The 26,840-nt window shown below is 34.9% G+C and overlaps 3 protein-coding genes across 3 annotated transcripts; 2 read left to right on the top strand and 1 right to left on the bottom strand.

The window, feature by feature from the left end:
- Window positions 1–3,143: 3,143 nt before the first annotated feature.
- On the top strand, window positions 3,144–3,943 carry LOC113497160 (histidine-rich glycoprotein-like). The gene has a single exon (XM_026876566.1). It carries the CDS (start codon window positions 3,180–3,182, stop codon window positions 3,906–3,908), a length of 729 nt encoding a protein of 242 aa, XP_026732367.1. The 5' UTR covers window positions 3,144–3,179; the 3' UTR covers window positions 3,909–3,943.
- Window positions 3,944–6,236: 2,293 nt separating this feature from the next.
- Window positions 6,237–7,014, top strand: LOC113497394 (histidine-rich glycoprotein-like). The gene has a single exon (XM_026876938.1). The coding sequence runs from the start codon at window positions 6,237–6,239 to the stop codon at window positions 6,963–6,965; it is 729 nt and encodes a 242-aa protein (XP_026732739.1). The 3' UTR covers window positions 6,966–7,014.
- A 12,454-nt stretch (window positions 7,015–19,468) lies between these two features.
- LOC113497161 (cytochrome P450 6B6-like) lies at window positions 19,469–26,046 on the bottom strand. Its single transcript, XM_026876567.1, has 2 exons — window positions 24,419–26,046; window positions 19,469–20,162 (listed from the first exon to the last, which is right to left on the bottom strand). The coding sequence occupies exons 1-2, from the start codon at window positions 25,647–25,649 to the stop codon at window positions 19,996–19,998; spliced, it is 1,398 nt and encodes a 465-aa protein (XP_026732368.1). The 5' UTR covers window positions 25,650–26,046; the 3' UTR covers window positions 19,469–19,995.
- Between the last annotated feature and the right edge of the window lie 794 nt (window positions 26,047–26,840).

A 26,840-nucleotide genomic window follows, 5' to 3' on the forward strand; every position in this document is an offset into this window, starting at 1 on the left:
GAAACTCAATTCTATATATGACAGACCAGACCAGAATAGCTTTTGCTTTTACATGGAACTTGACTTTTTTGCTAGGCTATCCTTAGTAAGCACTTTACTTGATAGACATGAAGAATCTTACTGTTAAATTCTCATCAAAACAAAATAAAATCTGAAAGATGCTTTGTCAGGCACAAAGTTGAATTTTGTGTCATTTATTTCTGGTAATGTGGAACACCTTTCATTCTAATTTAGGAACTAAAACATCACACCTTATTACAGCTGTAAGCACGTCTGCGATGAGCTCATGATTAAGGACTCCGGTTGGGTCCGAAACTAGTCGGGCAATCTCGGTAATTACGCGTGAGTAAGCTGTTGCAATTAATATCGAAGTTAAACAACTGTAAACACGGTCATAAATGTGAATATTAACCTTTTTTTGAAAAATTTTATTGATCCGACTTGCTTCACCAGTTTTTCCTATTTATCACCTTCCAATCCCTATATTTTTGAAAACAGCTCGCAGTAAACAAATTTAAAAAAAATATGTATTTTGAATTTGGTTATTCCTACCATTTGTCACCGCTTGCCGTTACGGCGAAGGTGAAAATGATCCTTTTATAGTACTGCTAACGGTTTTATTATTTCAATATATCGAAACAGACAGGTTTTACGACCGTTTTATAGGCGATCAAAGTTAACTGTACCAAATTCATGTTTTTCTCAAAAACATAAAAATACGCGTATGAATTTACTTCGAGATTGTAAATGCTGTAGGGAGCTATGTGGGTGTAATAAATAGTTAAAATTTTGATAACATCTACAAAAAGTGTAAATGACATTAGTTCTAGTAAGATATCGTTATGTGTTAAGAGTGAGATTAGTTCTAGTTCATGTAATATAAAAGCTAGCTAGCCTTAAGGATCGCTTGAATCCATTCTGATCCACCTGCTGTTTGCAGTTTACAACATACTAATACCCCTAAATATCTTACCTTCATTCCTGCAAACACTCAAGTTGTCTCCCAATAGGATCTCTAATAGAACGTTCGATTAAATTAAAAAAACAAGCACTTTACCTAAGTTGTAGTACTAGTTAAGACTACAAACGATAGTGAGGGTTGAAAAATATTTGCCCGGTAGGTGGCTCTGTGTCCCCAGTCCCAAAAGGGTCGTTGGACGAAAGCCTCTTTTGAGGGGCGTCCGTATTCTGATAGATTTTATTCTTAAATAGTCAGTATATTAAAAACTAGCTGTTGCCCGCGACTTTGTCCGCGTGGTTAGACGATATAAGTTATGATTTATATCTGCCCTATTTTTTCCACATTTGCCATTGTATCTTCGCTCCTATTAGTCGCAGCGTGACGGTTTATAGCCTATAACCTTCCTCGATGAAAGATCTATTGAACAAAAAAAAAAAGAATTTTTCGATTTGATCCAGTAGTTCCTGAGATTAGCGCGTTCAAACAAACAAACTCTTCAGCTTTATATATTAAGTAATTATAGATATAATATTTACATTTTTGTGATTGATTTCTTATTCGTAACGTATCACGTAGCAGGCACGAGCTAGCATACTACCCAATCTAAAAAAAAGAACCATTATATTACATTTGTGATCAGAAATAAAGACGAAAACATTTTTAAGTGTTATATATTTATTACTCACACTTATTACAGGAAAGTAGAATAATGTACATATAAATTCACAGCAGTGGATCAATTCTTGTCATCTATTGATAGCAGATTTGTTTTTTAATAAAAGGATTGATTTAAGAGATCTTTCTAATAAAAAAATCTTTTGTCAGTAGCATCTTTAAATGAGATAACAGTAATTTAACTATAACAAATAATATTGACACGCAATGCGACTTCATTTTATCAGTCTAGCTAGGTCATGGTGAAGGCCTTTAACTTTCTATGAAACGTGAAAGCAAATCTATTTTCAGTATTTGCTAGCAATAAATTATTTTTCAGAAAATTATGGTTAAAGAAAATTTCGATCAAAAACAAGAAATATTTTTAAGAATTAATAATTTTGAATGGAAATTATTTGTACATACATACATAATTTAAGTATCCGTCAATACCGTAATGACGCTTTTGTCAATTCTAAAATTCAGCTGACGACGTAACATTTATTTTTTAACCAAATGTTTCAGTATTTACTTCGTTTACCCTAACAGAATAGGCCGCGAAAGCACGGAGAAACTGCAGACAATCCGTATTGCTGTTTTGATTAAATTTTGACAGAGCAATGCAGATTGTTCTTTTTATGCAGCACCGGAAAAATTGAACTGGACCTGACAAAAATATTACAGGTAGAGACCTTCTGACTTTGAAGGGGGAATGAATTTTTTAGCTTAGTTCATGACGTATTTATAGTGGTAATGTATCCACTGATAGGTACAGTTTTTTTTAAAGATGAAGTAAGAAATAAATAAATTGTTTAAATTACTACTTCAATTTGTAAATAAAATAAAATAATTTTCTTACTCCAAAATAACATGGTAATGTGTAATTAGTGGACAACACATGACAACTTTTTTATGGCAATAAAGCGTAAAAAAGCCGTAATACTTGGGCTATTACATCAATAGATAAAAATGCGGAAAAAGTATACCACAAGAGCAATTTGGCGAGCAATGAAAATTTAACAAAGCATAACAATATAAAAAAATACTTTCACGGTCCAGTAACTTATCTCACAGTCGATTTAGTTATACGTAACGCATAGGTAAACAACAACTTACAACAATTTAATTTAAAAATTGTTTACATTTTTATTAGTAGCCATTTAAAAAAAAAAAAAAATATTTGGTATACGGAAATCCTTTATGTTAACAATGGTTTTAAAATTTCTTGTACATAAAAAAGGTCGTGTTTCACCGGTAAAACATTAGTTACAAGAAATAAAAATCTTAGTGACATTAAATCCAACACAACTCACTTGTTAATAGAAATTGTACATGAATATTTTACTTAATAACACAATTGCAAATAGTCTACACAGCAACTGTGGCAAATCACAATGAAATGTGATTTGTACTGTCCCGGCAATCAGTGTAACGGTTCAACGGCTGTCTCTATTTTGTCCCTGAAGTGTTGCGGCTCTTGCTAAACACTTTCCTCATCATCCAAACAAAACATTAACTATAAATAGTTACAATAACATTCGATCAGCACAGTCGACCGGCAAACATGAAGTTGTTAGTAGCAGTGGCAGTTCTGTGCCTAGCGGTGGCTTACGCCAGGGAACTAGGAGAGGAGGAGAAGGATCTCGTAGCTGCGGCAAGTGGGAAGAGCAGTAAACACGAAGAGGGTGGCGGTCATGAACATCATGCTCATCACCATCACGAGCACGGAGAGAAGGGACACAAGGGTCACAAAGGACATCATCATCACCACAAAGGTGAACATGGAGACCATGGAAAACACCACCATGCAGAGCATCATCACGAACATGGCGGCCATCACAAGAAGCACCATGACGAACATGATCACCATGGTCATCATCATGAACATGGACACCACCATAAAGGAGGCAAACATGGCCACAAGAAGCACCACGACAAGGGTGAGAAGACCGAAGGCTACCACAAGAAATACCACAAGGATGAGTTCCACAAAGACCACCACTTCTACGACGACCATCACAAGGAAGGCAAACACCACAAACACGGTAAGCATCATGGGCATCACGAACACAAAGGAGGACACCACAAGAAGGGAGGTCACCACGACCATGGACACCATGAGCATCACCATGGCAAGAAAGGTCATCACGACAAGCACCACTACGACGAAGACCACAAAGGACACAAGGGTCATCACGGCCATGAGGAGCATCATCATCATCATCATGATCATGGCAAGAAGGGCGGTCATCATGACCACAAAGACTGGGGTTTCCATCACGGAAAACATTGAGTGGCCAAAAACATTAAACTGTGATATTATTTATAATTCTTGTTACGGGTTTTTGTTAGTTTTTTATAAATTATTGTTTAAGCTTCGTTACAAACATGTTTAAATAAAATTGTTATCCTTTCATTTAATTATTTTCTTCAACTCTAACTAATACCAATTCTTCGTTATACTCTATAACCTTTGCCTCACATTGAACTATGCAAATATTAATGAAGGATGTATTTCTATAGACATATTTTGGACTTCATTGATAACTTCAATAAAATAAGTAAAGTGTTGTACGGCGAAGATCTAATTAAAATGATGCTATTATATTCCATTTACTTTACGTCATCCATAATCAGAAAGAAATGAATCGACTCTTCACCATACACCACTGTCATTTTAATAATATCAATCTGATTAATAGGATCTGGAAATCCAAAATACTGACACATACATAGATGAGATATTTAATGAATTTAAATCAAGACGAACAGACTTAATTGGCTTGGATAATGACGTACGTATCTAGAAAGAACCGTAATCCATCTTCACAAAAGATCACCTGTCCCGTCGGATTAAAATGGGTAATTCGTATGTGGCTAATTTCGATTTCAGGATAATAGATTACTTTTTGGGGCTATACGTGGATTCAGGCACCTTTTCATTTGGGATGTTTGTTTTTTTGGCCTCTTTAATTGCTTTTTATATAAATAAATTAACTTAATGGCAATTGTAGATTTAGGGATAATTTCTAATTAAGCTTGTTTATTTTGCTACCTCAAAACGTCAATCACTCAATTTCTTGGATGTAGTTGAAAGTGCGAACCTTCGTTAACTTAGACAACGAGAATATTGGTAAAGCTGATTTCGATCGGTAAATCCAACTAACTACCAGCAGATATTAATATTATAGGGACTCTTAAAATAGCCAAACCAGTTAAATATCCGATTTCATTTATGTTTGATAGTTATGTTAATATTCTATTTACGATTAAGTCCACACGATAATTGTGCTAAGCTTAATATGAATTTACACTAGGCGCCTAGGTGTCGATTTCTAAGATTGAAGTGTCTGCCATAGTCATATCTCATAGGGAAGCAATAATAATTAATTGGGCACAATAATTATATAATTACAAAAAACAGCAAGATAATAAAAATATGATAAGTGCACTTAAATATGGAGCAAATATGTAGGTGATGTCACTGTTATATTTTTATCGAACGAACGTTCTCTAGTAGTTCTTACACGTGTTTCTGATTACCCCTTGTTCGATTCGATAGGTCATCACAACAATTTTTATTGTTACATAAAACTAGATCACAATTTCTTCCAAGGCATTAACCATGACCCTGAAACAAGGCAAGCTAACATTGGTAGACCCTTAGGAAAACCTAGCTTTCTTCCTCAGAAATTAGGACATATTATCTTTGATAATTGCCAATAAACAATGTTGAATTAAAGAAAAAGGAAATGGAAAATTTACAAGGCCTTACTTCGAATCATTTTGATGAGTACTTTTTTCTTCATTTAGAGTCGATGGAATAGGTGGCATCTAAATAATTTCTAGCTTACAAAAGTTTCAACAAAACCTAAAAAATATCTGAGTCTGACACTTTTGTATTTTGATGAATTGGATTAAGATCAAACAATAAATATTTAAGAAAGTAGTTCCAGAAAAATGCAGCGTAATTAGAAATTCTTGGTACCCAAAAAAACGGTATAGGATTCGACGCATTAATAGACCTACTGCTAAAGAATGCCGATGATCGTTGAACAATGGGTTCATTTTGCTATGGCTAAATATCCACTTATTTAGTTTAGTAAGTAGCACATGCCTATAAATAACTAAAAATATTAGAAAGTTTTATAAAAATGGTCTCATTTCTTTTCGAACTCTCTAACGTTTTTGGATCATTCATTTCCATAAGATGAGTTGAAAGCTAATATTTTTAGATACAAGAAACAAATATTGTTTGTAAGGAGCTTATTTTTCAATTCCTTGCATTTTATTGCAACGAACTCTTAACGCACATTGAAACCCTTATTTTTTGAGAAAGCAACACATTTAATAATTCAACTAACAATATGCTCACATTGCATTTGTTTTAACTTTTTTATGCTAAGAAAACACTTATGTTTTGCAATAAAGTCAATCACAAAAAATACTGATTAAATAAAATAAATAATGAAGACTGTCCAACAAAAGTGGCTAGAGCTAGCTATTTTACTTTGACCTTGAAATTTGTCGCGCTTACCAATCGATTTCCTCATCATCGAAACCAAGATATAAACTATAAATAGCTTCAATCATTACTGAACAATACAGTCAAACTGCAAACATGAAGTTGTTAGTAGCAGTGGCAGTTCTGTGCCTAGCGGTGGCCTACGCCAGGGAACTAGGAGAGGAAGAGAAGGATCTCGTAGCTGCGGCAAGTGGGAAGAGCAGTAAACACGAAGAGGGTGGCGGCCATGAACATCACGCTCATCACCATCATGAGCACGGAGAGAAGGGACACAAGGGTCACAAAGGACACCATCATCACCATAAGGGTGAACACGGACACCATGGAAAACACCACCATGCAGGACATCATCACGAACATGGCGGCCATCACAAGAAGCACCATGATGAACATGATCATCACGGGCATCATCATGAACATGGTCACCATCACAAAGGAGGCAAACACGGCCACAAGAAGCACCACGACAAGGGCGAGAAAACCGACGGTTACCACAAGAAATACCACAAGGACGAGTTCCACAAGGATCACCACTTCTACGATGACCACCACAAGGAAGGCAAGCATCACAAACATGGCAAGCATCACGGACATCACGAGGACAAGGGTGGACACCATAAGAAGGGAGGTCATCACGAACATGGACATCATGAGCATCACCATGGCAAGAAAGGACACCATGACAAGCACCACTATGACGAGGACCACAAAGGACACAAGGGACATCACGGCCATGAGGAGCATCATCATCATCATCATGATCATGGCAAGAAGGGAGGTCATCATGACCACAAAGACTGGGGTTTCCATCACGGAAAACATTGAGTGGCCAAAAACATTAAACTGTGATATTATTTATAATTTTTGTTACGGGTTTTTGTTAGTTTTTTATGAATTATTTTTTAAGCTTCGTTACAAAGATGTTTAAATAAACTTTAATATAAAATTATTTATGTTTATCCCACATGTTCAAACGCGATTCCTATATTTATAAATACAAACACTGTTCTTGTTAATAATGTCAATGTAAGTAACGACTAATTACCTAAGAGTAAATCCAATAATTTCCTCTTCAATCAATTACTTGACTTTGCTGACAAATAAACCCTATGAGAACATAGTGAGTTGAAATTGACAGACGTTTAGTGAGGACTCCAGTTAAAATAATATTATAGTCGAGGTGTAGGGCTTCAGTTGATAAAATAATATGTTTAACGTTCGAGCTAATTTTAACCCATTTAGGTGAAGACAGATCATCCAAAATCGTATCGTTTTCACGACAAAAACGTTTCAGTTTACTTTTGGAATGCCTAGTCTTTTTTTATTATGATACTGTTTCATGTTCGTTTCCTTTAGACTCTTTCGCGTTAAGAAGTGTGACTCGATTTAAATTTATTATAGACTTAACTGATCAATAATATCTAGGATATGGAATATAGTTACAATAGAAGAAGTAACTACACCCTGTTCCTCGTCAAGTCTTTTAGTTTGAAAATTAAGTTTTTTTAAGCTAATTAGATGATTAGTTTCTAATTGCTTATTAAGAACATCGTGCTCTCCTATCACATTGATATCAATTTGCAAAATAATAATATCAATTAATATCCCAATATCACGTGAAATAATTACTACTAATACATTCGATGGCAATCCAATTTCATTGGCAGCTGAATTTACGTCTGACCTTGATTGTTGGACAAATCATGTCTTGTTGATTCCGTAATGAAAATGAAACTTGATAAAACCTAGGTCAAAAACTAGTTATTGGTAATAATCTGTTAAAAGCAGTGTACGGAAAGTAATAATAGCTATCAAATATTTTTTGTAGCACAGCAGATTAAATACAACAACAATCTCAGAAACCAAATCAAAGAGATTATGGCTACATATGATTAAATCAACATTATGTACTATTTTGTCACTAAGATTTCTAGCAACTCAAGTACCCGTTTTGAGAGTTACAATCAGTTATAAGAAATATTCATAGAATACTATCGTAAATATATTGTAGGCAAATCTATTTTTCCTTACAATTCTTACACTGAAATCCCAGAGCTCCGATCAGACTCCTTGACTCCTGATATTTTGAGCTTTTCAAAGCCCTTTATTATCATATTATTTCACGCCCTAAATTCAATAGAAATGTAAAGTAGATGTCATAGATTAACACTGAGCAGTCTAAGTTGCATGACGTACGAACTTGAATCGAGAAAGCACGTGAGATGCTGAAGACTGTCACATTACACTCGGCTCGGAGAAGCCGTTTATGCGCCTACTGACGTAAACCATAAGCGAAAGCGAAAGGCGAATCTTAAACCATTTGAAGTATTAAATTTTCTTCTTTTTATTTCTATTACAAAATGGTTATTTAAACTTGAATATAAAACCGGAAGGACTACAGCCACGTCTTAAGATAACATAATTGCAGTTGTGGAAGTGGGACAGAGCATTAGAGGACATAGAGCAGCGTCTTTCTTTTATAACTAAAATGATATTTCTCAGGGCGGTGGTATTAGCCCTATATTTATTTAATCCATTAAAAATCTAAAGCTAGTAATATTTATTGAATGGGTGATCTTATTCCAAAATCTCAGGCAAAACTAAATTGGTGCCTAAATAAGTGTCACTTGAGGATTGATTTCATCTTTAGTTTTTCTAGTTGTTTTTACTTATTTTTTTATTTACGTACGATCTGGTTTCATCAGATTATAAACTGCTTCAAACCCATGTGCGCCTTTGATCTAGTCATGCCTTTGTAAATTCTCACTTGTAATGGTACACTCACAATGTTTTAGTTCGCCGTTTTTACGAATGATAATTAATTAATACGCACATAAATTCAAAAACATATTGTTGCGGGAAGCAACTTGAACATACGATCTTTGACTAGACAGTCCAACGATCATGCCTTTAGGCTATCACTGCGACATTAAACTTCGAATAAATTGCATTTCCATTCAAAATTGCCCATCGCTTCTACCTTGGACCACCGTAATCCAAATCCTCATCCATGTATGCGCGGTGTCATAGTAACACGAAGCATTCATCCAGGCGTATCGTTCAAGTACACTCACACAACACTCAGCTGCGTCACTTTAACGTCAACTGCTTGATCATTTGATCTCCTAAAATGTTTGTTACTGTTGTAAGTTTGGAGATTTGGACTAGCGACTGCTGATTACACATTTTTGCATGATTATGACAAGAGTCTTTGTAGTCGTTGATATGAGTTTGGATTATGTTTCATATTTACTAGCTGGAGTTTTCGGAAAGAATATTTAAAGGTAAATAAGAATATTATAGTGTCATCTATCAATTTTATTGCAGATAGTGTAGAGTTAGATTGACTTTTCCTCTGATTATAAAACAGAAAAATATTAGTTTTACTCACGATTTGCAAACACACATTAGTTACTCCAACGCTGACCGTAAATGGAAAACCTCTTTAAAAATTGTTTTGACACGAAATAATTAAGACGGGATTATTTTTTTATCCAACTTAGTTACTTAAAACATCAAAAGAAGGGAAACTTCCGTGAGTCATTTAAGCTTCGGTTAGTAGGTGAAGAATTTGGGGCAGTCCGGCGACCGGCTGACCAGACAAGCCTGAGACGGACCGCAGTACACGAATTCTTGAATTCTCAGAAAGCATTTTGATCCTAAAAGGTTAATGTCAGGTTACGGTTGGTATAAACGATAATTGTTCTGTACTTAAGGTGTCATTTTCGAATTAGACTTGCAAGGAAAGATGTGGTTTCAAATAGCTTGTATGTAGTTATGATGAGTTTGTATTTAAATTAGTTATGAAAAACGACTCCCGTATCACTGATTTTTCTTCTCCTCCTCATCTCTTTTCTCCTTCCTCTTATACTCGAAAATATCTCCTTTAGACTCGAAAAAAACATTCATGGATAGAACAAAGTTTTTACCTTTAAAACCACGACACGAGCGTTTATCGATAAGCTGATTCGTGCTAAACTGGTCAAATCCGGGATAGATAAAGCATAAATGTGATCATTATAATGTTTAATTTTATACCAACTATAATTTAAAAATGAATATACAAGTATGTATTCCGATAAAAATATTTCTATTTTTCTAAAAAAATTCATCGGCATCGCTGCCGGCTGGGAGTGTGCCCAAAAGGCTGGCAGCATTGCCACGTTGAATGGCAATAATCCTCTGAGCGAGGTAAAAGCCAGCCTTTGGGTCACGAGAAGTGTCAACGAGACGCTTTGCTAGGTCTTTAAAAAGCGTTTTGGCACTCGGCCCCCACGGCCCAAAAGTTTCAACCCCAAACGGCTCAAAGAAGTAACTACCAACTAGATTACCATATTTGCGCCGTCTGAGGTTTTCAGCAGCCGCGGCAGCAGAGCCAGCGCAGCTCGAAGAACCGGGAAGGTGAGATGGCGCAAGAGTATCGACACAAGTGGCGTCCCACACTAAAGGCCTACCCATCTTCCAAGGGAACAAAGACATTCCGTCCGGTCTCTTGCCATCATCGCGTACCAAACCATTAGGTTCTAATACAGCAGGTACGCCGACGGCAACAAGAGCTCGACGGATAATGTCATTAATATTCGCGTGACGAGCCATGCGACCTGCACTACGGCTGCATGATAGACCGTAGTGTCCGAGGCTGTTGACTACTTCACCACAGTGGCAGCGATGCGGAGAACAAGATGAAGCACCTAGTCTTAAGGCAGCAGCGAGACGGAAAGTTATGTCGTCGAACAAGGTGCCTATATTCGACGACGGTAGTGCGTAAAGCCAAAGACCTGACTCCCACTCACTCACAGCCAGGAGGCGCGCCCGCTCCGCAGGAGTGGCAGAAGTAGAAATCAGATGGTCCTGAACTACTCTGCAAAGCGGCTCGTCCCACAGCTTTTGAGATGATGGGCAACCAGGTAAATTTGCACATGCACATTTCGGCAGCGACGCCGATGAATTTTTTGATGCTTCAATTTAATATTTTTTTGTTTTTTAACTTGTAAATATTTAACTCTGTAAAATTGTAAATAAATACGAGATAGAGAATAGATTTTTCTAAATCATTTACTTCACGAACAAAATTAAATCTGCAGGTCAATAACATTGAGAAAGAAAATTAATGTAATTACTGTATAAGTTACAGAAAGTTCTAAAACCAATAGAGTTAAGTGGCAAGAGCTGCATCACTAGTTAACTGCTTTTACGATATTTGTTCGTATTGGTGTTCAGCGTTTATTAGTCGAAATACGAGGTGTTCTCGTTAAGTACACCTTATTTGTTACGGTTAGAATATCTTGGTTTTAAGAAAAAAATGAGGTCAATTAAAAGGTTTTCATAAATATTGTAAAAAAATATATAGTCGAATCGTTAGTTTACGTTTTTACTCTTTGAAAAATCAAAACAGTCAAGCGCGCGATTGAAACTCGCGAAAATGAGTAAAACTTAGTGCAAACAGTCTAACAAAAACCAAATTTATTTTTTTAACACTGCAAATATAAAAATTATAATAATTTTATGACCTCGCCTCGTTTTTTTGAACGCACAATCTTTTAGCAATTCAGTAACCTAAGAAACCATTTAACATAGTTTTTTAATATTCCTTTAAGGTGGATCCAATATCCATAGATCTGATTTTTCGTAAGTTAGAGCTAGAACTAAATTAAGAGCCTCTAATGCAACATTATAAACAGAAATACATACATGTTTCTAGATAGTTGTACAGCTAGCCCGGGAGTTGGAATACAAATCGTTTTAGTTATAAAACTGTGAGTCTTATGCACATTCTATATCTGTGTCTCCCATACCCTGTTTAATGAACTGAGTCGGTATTGGTACCGATGTGTTTGCTTTGGTTATCTTCTATTTTACTACGTCTTTTTAACTGGAGTTTGCTTTTTATTATAACTTTTGTGTTTCCAACGTTTTTATGGTTCTTGTTTTGTTTTTTGTATCGATTATTTCTGTAACGATAAATTATTCATATGTTGTAGGAACGTTGAGGATTTTCATCAATAACATAGAGACCAGATTTCAGTATATGATTTTAGTTAACTTCTATTATAAAATGAGCAAACGCCTTTGCCCAGAAATGAGATCTTTGACAGGCAAGTAAAAAAGTATATTATGCCATAGAACTAAATCAGTGGATTTATTAGTCACAATAAGGTTTTAATGGCTTGTTTTTCTCTAACAGGGATAATATAGGTAAGTTGCAGATAATTTTTGGATTCACAGCAAAGGTCATCACATCATTTCTTAAAGTTTTAAATATATTAGAACCGTCAAAAAGAATCACCTAAACATTAAATATAAAAACAAAATGCAAAACAGTCAGTAGTTTCGACAAATAAGTGCAGTTGTTTTGTGGTTAACGGTGAATGCCCCTTAAACCACAGTTAACGATGGCCGTTTTACAATCATTTTGAACTGTTGAATTTAGATTTACAAAAGGCCACAGCGACACTGCATTTAATTTATCGTTCAAATGTTAATTACAAGTGAGGTGTTCAATTTAGATTTTGTGTAACATATTGTTTTGATTTGAGTGACGCATGAATGTGTTGGACAAATGTGATTGTTTTGTTAATAATAAATTTTAATAGGGAAATGTCAAAATGTGTAATAGTTGAAAACATTGTGAATACAAACTAAAGGTTCGCAATCAAAGTATCAACTTCAAAGGGAGAAAACACTTGATTAGCCCCATCATCATCTTCTGCTATATAAAATTACCGTGTCACGATGTTAGTTACCGTACTCCTCCGAAACGGTGCGACCGATTTTTATGAAATTTTGTATACGCATTGGGTAGGTCTGAGAATAGAACAACATCTATTTTTCATACCCCTAAGTGATAAGGGTTTCTCACACAAAAAAATATATTTTATTTTTTGGACGAAATTGTTTGTTTTTATTTTTTTATAATGCAACTAGAAACAATTCATTAGGCAAAACAACGTTTGCCGGGTCAGCTAGTATGCTATATATGTCAGAAACAACGAAAACTTCAGTAGTTGGAAATGCTTAGGTCTGGAGATTGACCAATAAAAACAGTGTTTTAATTGCTAGTCTATTCGAGTTATTCTATTCTATTCTATTGAAACTTACAAGGCGGATAACAATATGCTTCAGTATTCATTTAATAATATATTGGGACTTTTAAAGCACACATTAATACTTAACTAAATATGAGAAAACACCGTACAGTAGTCAGATATTATAGATTAAACCTTTTACAATGTAACTCTCTCTTCTTAACACACTTTTAATTTATTTATTGGTATTTAAAACATGTGTTCTCCTTGATAAATATTGTTTTAATTTGTTCCTAGATTTCCTTCAAATAAATGCCAAGAATATTCTATCAACTTGCGGTAATAAATCGCTCTGTATAACGCAGAACATTATCTAAGTTCACCAAACTTAGGCCCTAAGGGGCTTGTTTCAGATAATTTACTGTAACTCAGAAGATAAAGTTGGTGTCTTGATATAGATATCAAATTCATAAGATGCAGTTTGCAGTTGTTATGAAGTTGTATTCGACGATGCATGTTTTGGTACACAATGTAAGTTTCTGAATGAATTTAGTGAATAGCCGACAGATTTTAAATTAAGTTAGGAAACTAGAAGTTCGGAAATTATGTGATCTATGCTTTCATTGTATTAAATTTAATTTAAAGTGCCTAAAAACTCGATATCGAATACTTTTCTTCAAGGAAGTGAGCACTTTTACCGCAAAAAAAGAATCGGTTTAGATTTTAATTTGCCCCTTTCATCATCCGACCTCCTCAAACGTAGGCAGACCAGTTGTTCCAGCTTCCGTAATAATTTAACGTACCTTCTAGAGCATGGAGGAATTCGTTATGACAGGTGCCATCCATCCACGCACCGATGGTATCAAGTGTAGCTTAACCTGTGCAGTTGTAGTTTAGCCACGAGCACCTCTAACTCGCCACTTTAGTGTTCCAAAAAAACAAAAACGAAACGCAATGAAAACTTTCAAACATGCGAGATTTTTCTAGCAAAGCATTTTCTTTTACTTAAACGTAATAAAAATCTCTCTTACGTAATACCTGTCAGACAAATACGTGCCCTTACACGTAATCAATGAAACAAAGTGCACTCTACAAAACGTGACACCTGTAGAGAGGCAGGGATATCGCCGGTGTACACAGCGCCGCGTTTTATCCCCTTGTGTGTGCTAAGCTTTATTTAAACTTTTTCGTTTCATTCGACAGTGTATTCGCACCTTTTGTTTTTTGTCGCAGTGTTTGTGATGGTGTGATGCGGGTTTTGTGTCATGACTAACTCTGGTCTGCCAATATGAAAGGTTTCGCTTTTTGAATGAGGGTTAAATATCACACAATGTATTAATGTGATAGTGCTTTGGTACTTGAACATTAAACAAAATAAAGGTTTGGTATTCTTTTTTTAAAGTATATCTCTTGCTTGCACATGGAAAAAAGCTTTAACGGTGAGTAATATTTTTAAGGAAATTATTTTTTTTAATTCAAATTTCTTAAATGATTTAGTGAGAGGAGAGGTAACGCACAGCAATGTTGCTGCAAAATGAAAGTAGGTTACGATTTTTAAATGATAGTGTCTTATCTACAACCGATTTATATCGCCATAAATGCGACAATGATTTGAATCGCCAAAAGAATCGTACCTTTACTAAAACTTGGTCAAATTTAATGTATTCTTATATCAATGTGATAAAAATGGATTTATCATACAGGCCACCGTAATCCAGTGCACATTTTAGACAATCTTGTACTGTCTGAAATACGTCTGAGTTTCATCAGATTCTATATGGGTGGCCATTATTTACTCAAGCGATTTTCTTTCCAAACATAGTCTGTAGTTTACTTACTGTAAACCTAGAAAAAATACACCCGTTTTGACACAGTTGAAAAACGCAAAATATACTTCATCTCATCGCGCGCTACTTTATAAATTACGTTTGCATCAAACTAAATAATGCAGGAGACAGGCGTAAGGCTAATAAATGTTTCAGTGTAGCGGATTGCGAGTGTAGGGAGCGGCCTAATCAAATATTTTTATGATCGACGCCATTTTACTGCTTTTGAGGTACATGCGAGGGCCGAGTTTCAAGGTGGCAGCGATTTTGGTAGGTACCTATATCAGATTTGTTTGTATCGACGCAAAAAAAGGGGTTTGATAAAATTGATGTGTCTGTTCGTCTGTGGCATCATAGCTCCCAAACGGATTGAGCGATTTCAATAAAGTTTTGTATGAAAGGAGTATAGACATTAATGATTAATAAAAAATTGTCGATCCATTTCGAAGTTGTAGAAGTTTTTGTATTATCCCTTTTTTCTACTGTTTCTTAAGGAATCACAACAAAACTTGGTACTGATATTCATTACAACATTTACCCTCACTTCTGCACTGTAACTTAGTTTCAGAGAGGAGGATGCTTTGTACTGTATATCAGAAATATAAATTAAATAATAAAATATAATCGAATATCATTACACTACCGCGTTACATTTATTCACTTTTTATCAGAAAACATGAACAAAACAACCTATCGCTTGTATTTTGAACCAACTTATGTATACAAGCGTTCTTCACAGCGATTGCTCATTTGTGTACATAATTTGGATAAGGAAATAAATGTAAATAATTCAAGGAGCGTTAGAGGACGGGTTTTGTTGAGATTTTAATTTTCTGAAGCACTCTTTGATCATGTTTGCTGACGCTTATTGGCTACAATTTAGAAGGCAACGTGGCTGAGTTTCTTTTTCCGATTTCTTTCTAGATCATCCTTGATTCACAAATGTTTGAAGATCCTGCGACCACTTTTTTTAAGTAAGACTACTAAGAATTTAATATAGTTTAAAAATGGTTAGGTATAATCCTAAGCATTAATTTTTAAACTACAAGTTTCCCAAACATTCAAGTCATATGTCTAGATCCAAAAGCATTCATTGATCAAAAAATGATTGTTCTATAAGGGGCTCGGCGCGGTGCCTTTGACGTGGTGAACTATACCACTTGACTATCCTTAAAAATAATATGCATGACAGATGGATAACCCCTTTTTATCCATAAAATATTAATGTTCTATCATTATCAGTGATGTTTATAAGATTGTGGCAATTATTATCATTGTTTGTCTATTTCTCGATATCCATGCTATTTCTCCTTTCAAGATTTTTGTGTCATTTTAGACAGAGTCCAAATAATTGTCTCAGTTCTTCATCATACCACTTTCGCTGCAGCCAACCTCGACGGCGATTTCCTTCCCAAGTCCAGACAAAATAAAGAAGAGAAACGAACTCGTGACCCTGATACAGCCATTTACGTGGTCTTTTGTCAACGATGTAGTAAGAGCAGTGACCCACAAAAAGTTTGATAAAAACATTGTAGTTGCGAATTCCGCTTAACTGCTTTGATTCAAGAATATTTGGAGCTCTGGTGGAAGCAAAAACTTACCTAAATGGTTATCGCTTCGTATGCTTCTGCTGCTTCTTATAAAAGGTTTCGATATTTGGTCTATTAATATCTTTTAAATAAGCAAACGTGTCATGTAATAAATGGATACGTAGATAATAATATGTTAGAAAGTGAAAATTCGAGTTCTTACCTGTTTCCTCGTCTGGTCTATCCGTCTGTCACCTGCATACTTTTCATGAACCGTTCAAAAGAGACAGTTTAATTTGTATTTATAGTGATGCTACAAAATAAAAATCGATGCTAAACAATTGTTGATACGTCATAAAGTTTATGGGTGACCATTCTTGTTTTTCTCTAACAATTTGTTATCTTTAACTTATTTGTACGTAATCCTCAGTGTCGTGAATCCAACACTGAGGGTTCCGTACAACCGTTTTTTATAAACAATGGAACATTACTTAAATGATGCTTGTTTTGAACAAGACATATTATTTCTTTTCAGTGTACTTAACATACCCTTAAATGGTATAGGTACTTTAGTAAATAGAAATTAAAATCTGGCCCAAAAAAATAAAACGTGTTGCCTTATTTAATGTGGATTGCATTACTCTCATTAATATTAATGAAAACATCAGATGAGTAGATGGTGAATGTACACTAATTATAAATTATATCACTATTCATTAATTACACGGTAACCCGGTTTGCGTGAAGATTGTTAGTGTAAATATTTTGTCTATTCATAGGAATGGGGAAATCAGAGATAGGTATCTTTTGTAATAAAAGATTATTTTGTACTAATCATGATTATTTTTGTTTGCGTTATGGGTTAAGGTTGCACTATTTGCGCACTTGGGATATCATTTTAGGTTTTCGTGCACATCTATAGTGTAGGCTACATAATCAGTTATGTGCACATAACTTCTTTTGTATATTGTTATACATAAATGGTAAGATTTTTTCCAAAACCCAAACATTAAAAACTCATTATTACTACTGAAGCTACTCACCATCACGCTTTGATCATTTACTGCTTCCTTTCTTCGCTCCTTTAACTTGTTAGTCCTAGTCTTAATTTGAGTACTAGTCAAATCTTTTTTCGAGCCATAATTATAAAAAAAACCATAAGGATATGCAGTGCTGGTTTTCACAAAATATAATTCGCCATCGTCCTCGTTTGTTTACGGGAGTTTAAAATTGGGTAGCTTAATAAAGGATAATTCTTTTAAAATGGCCTACTTAAAGGAGACCCATCCAATAACGAGTGATTCCATTTGGAGTATCATCACTCATTGATCCATAGCCTTATGTAGGAAGTGTATACCACGGAACCTGCTATAAATCAGGACATGTTTGCTTGAGTTCCCCATAAAATATGAGATTACTAAGGATAATCCGGTCTGTATTTTTACGAGATATTTAGAACCGGTTTTGTAATTTGTATTTATGATTATGTTATGAAGAATTGGGGAAAGCTTGAGATTTGAATTTATTCCTTACGATTTGATGATACTTATTTTAATATTGAGTGGTTACTCTTGTTTTTTTTTTCTTGCTTTGCGAAAACATTTTTCTTTCTCACATGTTCATGTACAAAAAACCTAGGCTTTTGCTAGATGAACGTGCAAATATGGATTGTAATATCAAACTTACTGTCCAGACATTAAAGTTGATTATTATGTGGTATCTAACTACCTAAATATACACACTAGATTTGTACCTAGACTCAATTCTACAGCTATCTCTAAATCTTCTACGGACGATATTTTTCAAGTTTTTACCCAGTTTTAAACAAGCAGGTATTCACAGTAAGTATTCCAATAATATCTCTTTACACATCTAAACAGCCTTTATATTGATTCACTTGTGGTCCAAGATTATGACCAACTGTATTCTGACCTCCTTAAAGAGAAAGGGCAGGCCTCTGTTTCGCGTTTTAAGAACAAACTCTCTTTTAGCAATTGTAAAAACAAGCAAAAAAATACTATCAATAGGAATTTGCTCACATAGGAGTGCTAACCATTTCAATTATTTACAAAAAAAGTATAAAATATTAACACATCAAGTTCCGTTATTAATACTTTAGTACATTCGAGATTTAAAAAAAATCCGTTTATAGCTCGAAAAAGAAATCAACAAAAACATAAACTTATTTTATCCCGCACAAATCAATATTTATTGTCACAGCAGCACTCGCTATGACAGACTCCATTATCAGGCATCGGCGTTTGGCTATGGGAAATATTTCCCTTTCAAAACCCCTTTGGACCCCGTCCATTTTTAGGGGCCCTTTGTCATTGTCAATCGTATCGATTTTTACGTGCCCCAGCTATTAAAAAAAGTTAGAAAATTGAATTGTGCGTTGTCGACGTTCAAAAGTTCGTAGCATCAAAATATGTGTGTTTTCAGTTGATATTTTAAGGCCTTTTTCAATATTGGTTTTCAGTTTTTTTTATGGATCGGTATACTGACCGTTTGACTCAGGAATTCAGACAAAGTTGATAATAAAAATAATTCATAACTACACTAATATTGTAGTAGGTATTTACATGATGCTCACATGTTAATTAAAATATAGACACAAAAATGCTAGTCTTACGCGGGGATCGATCCCAAGTCATGACGCGCAGTTTTGCCGTGGTAACCTACACCAGCAGCAAATAAAAGAAATTGTTCATTGCTTGATAAGAATTCATAAAGCAAAACTCTTTACAATATATTGCACCGCCTCCTTTCAACTGCAACAGTACTGGAAGCCTACTTTTTAGTACCTACGTTTTTCCAGCCGTTGTGAAAGTAAGATGTCGCACTACCTATTACTACTACTTCCACAATTAAAGACTCAGTTTTTCGAGCTCATAGTATCCATAGGCACTAAACACTATTTTGTGTAAACAAACTTATTTCACACACAATAAAAATATTAAATTTTTATTTATTTATTTTTTATTATTAAGTAAAACCTAATAGTATTAATAGTACTATTCACTATACTTATAAATAACTTAACAACTATTTGAGCTTCATATTTGATACAAAAAATATTGAACACACCTTAACCCAATATTACCCTACTACGTCTAAAACAGCCTTAAGTAATAATTGTATACGTCATGTAAATGTTTCTTCTCCATTATTCTATTATATAGGTATGTGTATCGTAATTTATCCTACATCATTTTAAAAATGCCAAAATACTTAGACATCTGTACCAAATTACTTGAACGTTTTAAGTACATCTAAATAAAGACCACACGCTAAAGTCAGGAGCTTGGGATTTATATTTTATTGGAACTATCGATAGTTTTATTGACAGGTAAATTTTAATGTCGAATGTGGTTTTAAATTCTTGATGGGACTGCTTAGTATAGTTTCATTATAAACTAAAAAGAGTGGGTTGTTTTACAAAAATACAGTCTAAATCCTCAATTAATTCTACGCACTAAGCTCTTGCCTTGAATCTGAGCCAAATATCTCGGTCAACGACTCTTCCAAAGTTATGGTCGACCATGGTCAATTTGGACGGGGTTCTTGCACATGGCTCAATCTCATATTTCTTCAATATAGCTCTTGAAACGTTCCTTAATATATTCAACGCCAATTGTTCACCTGAAATAGAAAATTTTGTTATTTTAATATATGTAAAAGCAAAGTTAAACAGTAGTTTTTCTTTAAAAAACGACTTCCTGACTCCTAGACATTGAGTAATTTAATTCTTGTTGGGATTTGCAAACATTTAAATCACGCATACAAAAAGGCAAAATGTAGAGCACAGAGAGTCATAAGCATAAGGACAATTTGTGAATCACACAAACGCTTGTCTTAAGTGGCGATCAATCCCACAACACGTCAAAGAGGGTTGGCGTGGTGACCTCAACCAGTAGGCTATCCGTGCATCATCTTTAGTAAATATTTCAATACAAGTTGAAGCGTGCCTATGTTTAAACTTTTACTAGATATATAAGTCGTGCCTACAACTTCTTTTCGAATATTGTCTTAATTAAATGTTTGTGGACATAAATAAATAACTTCCTGTAAGAAAGAAATAGTTATTTTTAATGCCAAGACAAATCAACATAGTGAAACATCGCCAGACCAAGCTTGATGAACATGACATATGATCCTTGCATCTTCATAAGATAGGAGATTTTTCCAAACGGTTTTATTTATATCATTATTATAACTTGACCCACATGTCAATGACCTTAATTTAATGTTAGCACGTACGTTTTTCCATAACTATACCCAACCTTCGTAATAAAAACAAAACGAGTTTTTGAACCACATTGTGATAATTACTCATTTTGATACGAAGAGCGTGGTTTTTGCTCTACATTTGCCTAGTATTGTGTATCGAAACTCTGATATATAATTTATTGTAAGTGAATTAGTGATGATCTGCAACAGATGGCTGTTAGGAGCTGGATGCGAGCAGCGGAAGATAGATCTCGATTGGGGAGGCCTATACCCAGCAGTGGACGAAAATGGGCTGATAATGATGATAATGACGAATCAGGTTTCACATATAGATTTAACTAGCAAACTCCACACACACGTGGGACACGTATACCATTCAACATATATAGCCTTACTGCGGCTTCATTCGCCATAGAACCAGCATTTGCTTGTTCCGTAAATGGTCGCTCTAATTTTTGGTGTTTGTGGAAGTATATGTGACTTGAATTTTTTTTTAATATTTCGCGGCAAAATAATTATTTTTTTATTTCGAGAGGTGTATCAATACATTTCTTTGATCAACGTGGACCCCATTCTTTTTGTACCGTTTAGGGTTTCATAAGGAAAGGGTAAAACACACATCCCTGTTATAAAAGTTCTGCTGTTTGTCTGTCTGCCCTACTGTCATAGGGCAAGTGTCTCATTAAACCGTGATAGCTAGGTAGTAAAATTTTAAAAGTTAATGTTTTGGTTTTTGTCACTTTAATAACAAATAATGAAAATAAAAATCGAGGTTATTCGAAAAATGGTATTTCGAAAAACATTGTTTTCCGTATAGATAAGCTGGTGGCGCTTTGAACATGAAGGTCTGATTTAAAAATACTTTAAAATATTTCTGATTTCGAAAGGCATTGAGAGTTTTTATTTTTTATTAAATAAATCAAGGATACTACAAAACATAAATATCGTGTTTCGCGAAATTAAGGGGTTCCTAAAAATAAGAAAGTTTCCATACAAAAAGAAACTGGTGAGAGTGGCAAACATATTTATGGCCGTCCCAAACATTGCTTAACCTCAATTTTTATTCTCCTTATTTAATATTTATAGTGGCTACATAAATACATCATCTGTGAACATTTCAACCGTCTACCTATCACACCTGGTGACCGATGGATGGACTGGCAGACGTTCCGTTTTTACTATATTCATACTGAAGTCTAAAAATCGTATCGTGGCTAGTAAGAACAAATTACCAATCTGTACATTGTAGTCTTGTCTTCCATGTTACTAGGTACAACCGGTTGACTTCACTATATAGGTACCTTATAGACAAACCACGTACTAATATGGACTGTAGACACTTAGCTTACGACTATTGTGCAACGTTTGGTTAAACATTTATTTATTTAAGTATTTTTGTACAGGGACACAGGAAAACATTTCTTTGTTTTAAAATTATGATCATGTCAATACTTCTTACTAAATTATGAGTTGAAATACTGAATTATATCTTACAAAAGCGTGCCCTATATTCTCAAGTGTTTTAACTTTTTTGTTTTATAAGCGACTCATAGGTAATTTAGCCTTATGTCGCGGGGTGGTTCTTAAACATACAATTCACATACACAAAGACATCCCAACTCAGAACAAGGATTTGAGGATCACACAAAAGCTTGTCCTTCGCGAGCATCGAACAAGCACAGTGGGTTTGGCGTGATGACCTCAACCACTCGGCTATCCGTGCAAACTTGCATTTATGGAGACAACAACTTCAAATAATACCGGAAAAAGTGTATTCAACCATCTAGTGTTTTAAACTTGTAACAATCGGTATATTATTTGAACCAATAGAAATGATGGATTCTACATTAGCACTGACCTATCAGTAAAATAGAAAACATACTCCAAACATCCATAACTTTCTAAGTCATCGCTAAGCTAACCACAAGAATAGATGACAAATAAACACATGATGAGGCATGTGTTTATTCATCCTATAGTTCTGTGGCCTCGATAAAGAAAAAAGTGGAGAAAGCATACTGCGAAAGTATTTATGATAAAGTAGACTCAGAATAGCATAATTTTGGCAAATATAGTTAGCATTTAAAAAAGATTGTACTACTTTTAATTGTCCATGTTGCTATGAGAAGAACTAATGCTAAAGCTTACTACTGCATCATTAAGCTAATTACTCCATTTGTGTTGTGAGGTACTTAATAAAGGTAAAGTATACTAAGTGGTATAGTATTGGCTGAACTAAACAAATGCGTATTATACACCGTGATTTTTTAGTCGTCTTAGAAAAGCAGCCCAGTTCATGTATCCAATGACTAGAACACGTTCATGATAAAAAAATAGGTATTTATGAAATTTGAATAAATTTAAAATGCAATATTATGATGCAATTCGTAGTTTTTTAGAAACACAGCTCTGTTGCGAGCGCGGTCCGAGCCTTGTAACAACGGTGAGGGGCGCGGGCGGCGGCGTTTTTATCATTTTTAAGAGTATATTTCAGATTTCTCTTGTTTAATTTTTCTTCGTACTTATTATCTTAGTTGATGATAAAAAAATAATATTCGCAATATGCCTAGGGGTATTTTACGTCGGATACATAAACTTAGCTCCTTTTGTAAGACGACTAAAAAATCACCGTGTATAAGTAGTCGGTTGACATTATATCATTGAAATCGTTAGTGTCAGTTTTGAATATGGTATCAGAGAAAGCAATATCAAAAATTAATCTTTAAAAAAATTACGTTTGTAATCAGTTAAAGTTTTGAATCGATAGAAGATAAAAAAGTGAAATGTTATTTATTGAACAGGATCTTATAATCCGTGTTGTGATTAGAAGTTCTATCTCACTAGTGTGAGTTAAAACACTTATATTATAGAAAAACGAACATCATTAAGCTTTCTGTTGCGAGCGTATTATTACTCGCTTGCCCATACGGGACCAACTCTAATTACTTCGACACTCAAAGTCGTATAACAGTAAAAGACTTTTACTGCATGGCTATCACAACTTGATACTATATTATATCATTTTTTTAAGAAAACTACGCAGTCTTTATGGTATTTAACCCAAGTTACAAGAACAAAGACACAGAAGAGGATTAATTGATCACAAAAATGCTAGTTTAGCGCTTGGATTGAACCGGCGACAAGTCGCGCATGTGGGTATGGCGTTGTAAACTATACAAGTCGTCATATTGTCTGTAGATTGTTCTATAATTTCTTTTTTGGCAAAAATTTTTGAGGCTTTTATTTTGACCATACGATAGAAAAAAGATATTTGAATACTTGTTAAGATCTTTCAGTCCAGTTAAAGTCCAAATAAAGTCTTGTAAATTAATTCATACCAAATGTCCGTGAGCTTGAATAGCCATCACTTCAACTTACTTGCAACAGTACTATATTGTTTACTAAGAAGTATAAATAATGCAATCGAATAAAAGCGAAAGCCATTAAAACAGTACAATTAGCGATTGCAACGTCAATAAATCTCGAAGAAAGTAGGAAACATAAAGTTGCTCTTGCAGGTATTATTACTTCTATAAAACTAATTGCTTCAACTGAGCCATAATTATCAAGCAACGCGAGACCTAAGACTTTACTCGTGTCTCCTTAATTAGTTACTTGGAGTAAGCTACTTCCTACGACGGTAAATGATACGGTAAAAAAAGTCTTACCAATACATTTTCTTGGTCCGGCACCAAACGGTAAATATGCGTAACAGTGTTTAGAAGCGCCTTCGTCATCCAAAAACCGATCGGGATTAAACACATTTGCGTTTAAGTAGTTTTCTTCATCTCTATGCAAAGCCATTACAGGAACGTTAACAGTTACTTTTCTGTCAATCAATATTCCACCTTCAGGGTGATACATTTTCGTGCATTGTCGAGAAATAATTGAATAAGGGGGATGCAGTCTCAATGATTCTTTTATAGCAACGTCTAAGTATTCATCCCTATTGTCTTTTGAGACCGAATTCCTTGATTTCTCTTGTGCCTCAGGGTTCAAAGCTAATTCGTAGATCAATGCGGTCAATGCGTTTAAGCAAGGAATGTACCCCTCAGTAATGAATGAAGATATCATTGAGAATGCGAATTCTACCTCGGAATTTGATTTTTTCTTCTTTTCTTTGAGTCCAAGTTGATACACACCCAGACTCTTTATTTGTGTCAGAATTTTAGATTTTTCGATGTTAGCCTTTGTTTTTGAAGATGGTTCACCAAACACAGTTGACAATCCAAATGTAATGTATAAGGACGGGAAAATATCTTTCAAATAACTCTTAAATCTCTCGATCAATGTGCGCTTTTGTGTTGCTGATCTCATTTCCTTTACAACTGACCCTCCGCCACTACCGAGAAGTAAATCCTCGAAGATTTTGTCCAATACCTTCGACAATATCTCTTGAACGTTAGCATCATCATTTGTTCCCGGCAAACAGTCACTTAAACTCTCCAATTCACAGTTCATGTTACTCAATAACGACTCGTAGCCTTCTCGCAATAGGGTCCATTTTTCACCGTCGGCGTAAAACAAATTGTCTCGTAAACAAACATCCAGAGATTTGTCCAAGCAGAGACCTCGGCTATGGAAATTCGCGAAATCCGTTGACAACATCCTCTTTACTGTGTCGGGATCTTTCACTATGAGGTCAGGAATCCTGCATTTGACGCGTCCCACATACTTACTGTTGGGATATTTGGAGTAAAGTAAGTTGACTTCTTCAGTACTGCTTCTGACTCCGAGGACTCTGTGGTAATCACTTCCGAAGAACGGTACTGAGGGTGACTTGTAAGGTACGTGGCGGACGTACCAGTAGCTAAAGAATTTGGTCACATAGTCGATGATTAGAGCGATAATAAGCACGCATATTACTGCGAGGTTAAGGAGAAAACTTTCGAAAAACATGGTGCGTTCGGCCGCGGTGAGGCTTCGTCGGAGACTGTAAGCTTGTTGCAAGTGGCTCTCGAAGTAGGTCGCCTACGGTATCGAGAGTGATCTAAGAGGCAGTTGCGTTCATCTTCGTGGCATTGAACTTAACATTGATGCCGTAATTAAACTCAGTTTATAGTATGGTAGTTAGGCAAATTATTATAATAACTAGGTCTTAGGTCTACACTAGATACCTATAGGTCTTTCAATGGGTTTTTAATGATGGCTAGTTAATAGCTTCTAGAACACATAACTGGTTTGAAAACAGTATCAAGCTTGTATTCATTCGAGTGCTAAAATTAGAAATAAAAGCATATTCGGAGAAAGTTTAACTTTTCATTATGTAAATTGTATTTAAAACTCGTTTACAACGACAGTGTCCGCATTTTGTGCATCAAAGCTCAAGTTCGTCGTGATTATATGGGTCAAGAGTTATAATATTGCATTTTTTTATTTTTTTGGTAACTCTCTCTCTTTTTTTAAATGCCTGGAGTAAGAAATCTGTTTTTATTCTTTATGCAGCTAAATCCTTCTTTGATAAAACCGAAATTTTAGATACATGTGAAATATTAAAACCGTTCCAAAGCGAGTCGGATTCGCGAGTTCGATCGCAGTTCCGTACAACTAGGCTAAAAGCACACATCAGTTGGGTGTCATTTTTTTGTCACCCAACACATTTATGACCCTATCAACCGTTGCTTAACTTTAATTTTGAATTTTCATTATTTTTTGTAAATAAGTCAATTTTGACAATTACAACTGTCACACTAGTAGCGATCATGAGATACAGCCTAGTGACAGACTGACAGACAGAAACACTGATAGAGGGATAAACACCGTAACCTCAGTAAATGGTTCAAATTTTACCCTTTGCGTACGGGCCCCTAAACACCGTTATATTATAATGGGTTTTCCGTTGATTGACGCATTTATGGATTGACACACCACTATTCATATCTCTATGCTTTCTTTATCAAATTAGCACTGACTTATAGAACAGTTTGATGTTTCGAATCATTTACCGTTTCAACCGGTACTTCTTATGTTGGTCTTGTACGAGTGTTTTTAATAACATGACAATGTAAAGTTCGTTACACAGCTACTTGCCTTTGATGCTTTGATCGTGGACACAGTAGTAGCATTAGGTAGATCAGTAATAATGAAGGT

This window comes from Trichoplusia ni, chromosome 9, assembly GCF_003590095.1.
Source record: "Trichoplusia ni isolate ovarian cell line Hi5 chromosome 9, tn1, whole genome shotgun sequence".
NCBI classification, from domain to species: Eukaryota; Metazoa; Arthropoda; class Insecta; order Lepidoptera; family Noctuidae; genus Trichoplusia; species Trichoplusia ni.

What these genes read in the sequence shown, in the direction of transcription:
- LOC113497160 (XM_026876566.1), top strand. Translation starts at nt 3,180, where the DNA reads ATGAAGTTGTTAGTAGCAGTGGCAGTTCTGTGCCTAGCGGTGGCTTAC.
- LOC113497394 (XM_026876938.1), top strand. Translation starts at nt 6,237, where the DNA reads ATGAAGTTGTTAGTAGCAGTGGCAGTTCTGTGCCTAGCGGTGGCCTAC.
- LOC113497161 (XM_026876567.1), bottom strand. Translation starts at nt 25,649, where the DNA reads ATGTTTTTCGAAAGTTTTCTCCTTAACCTCGCAGTAATATGCGTGCTT. An exon ending in CGGACCAAGAAAATGTATTG is followed by an intron (nt 20,163 to 24,418) that starts GTAAGACTTTTT and finishes TTTCTATTTCAG; the next exon opens with GTGAACAATTGGCGTTGAAT.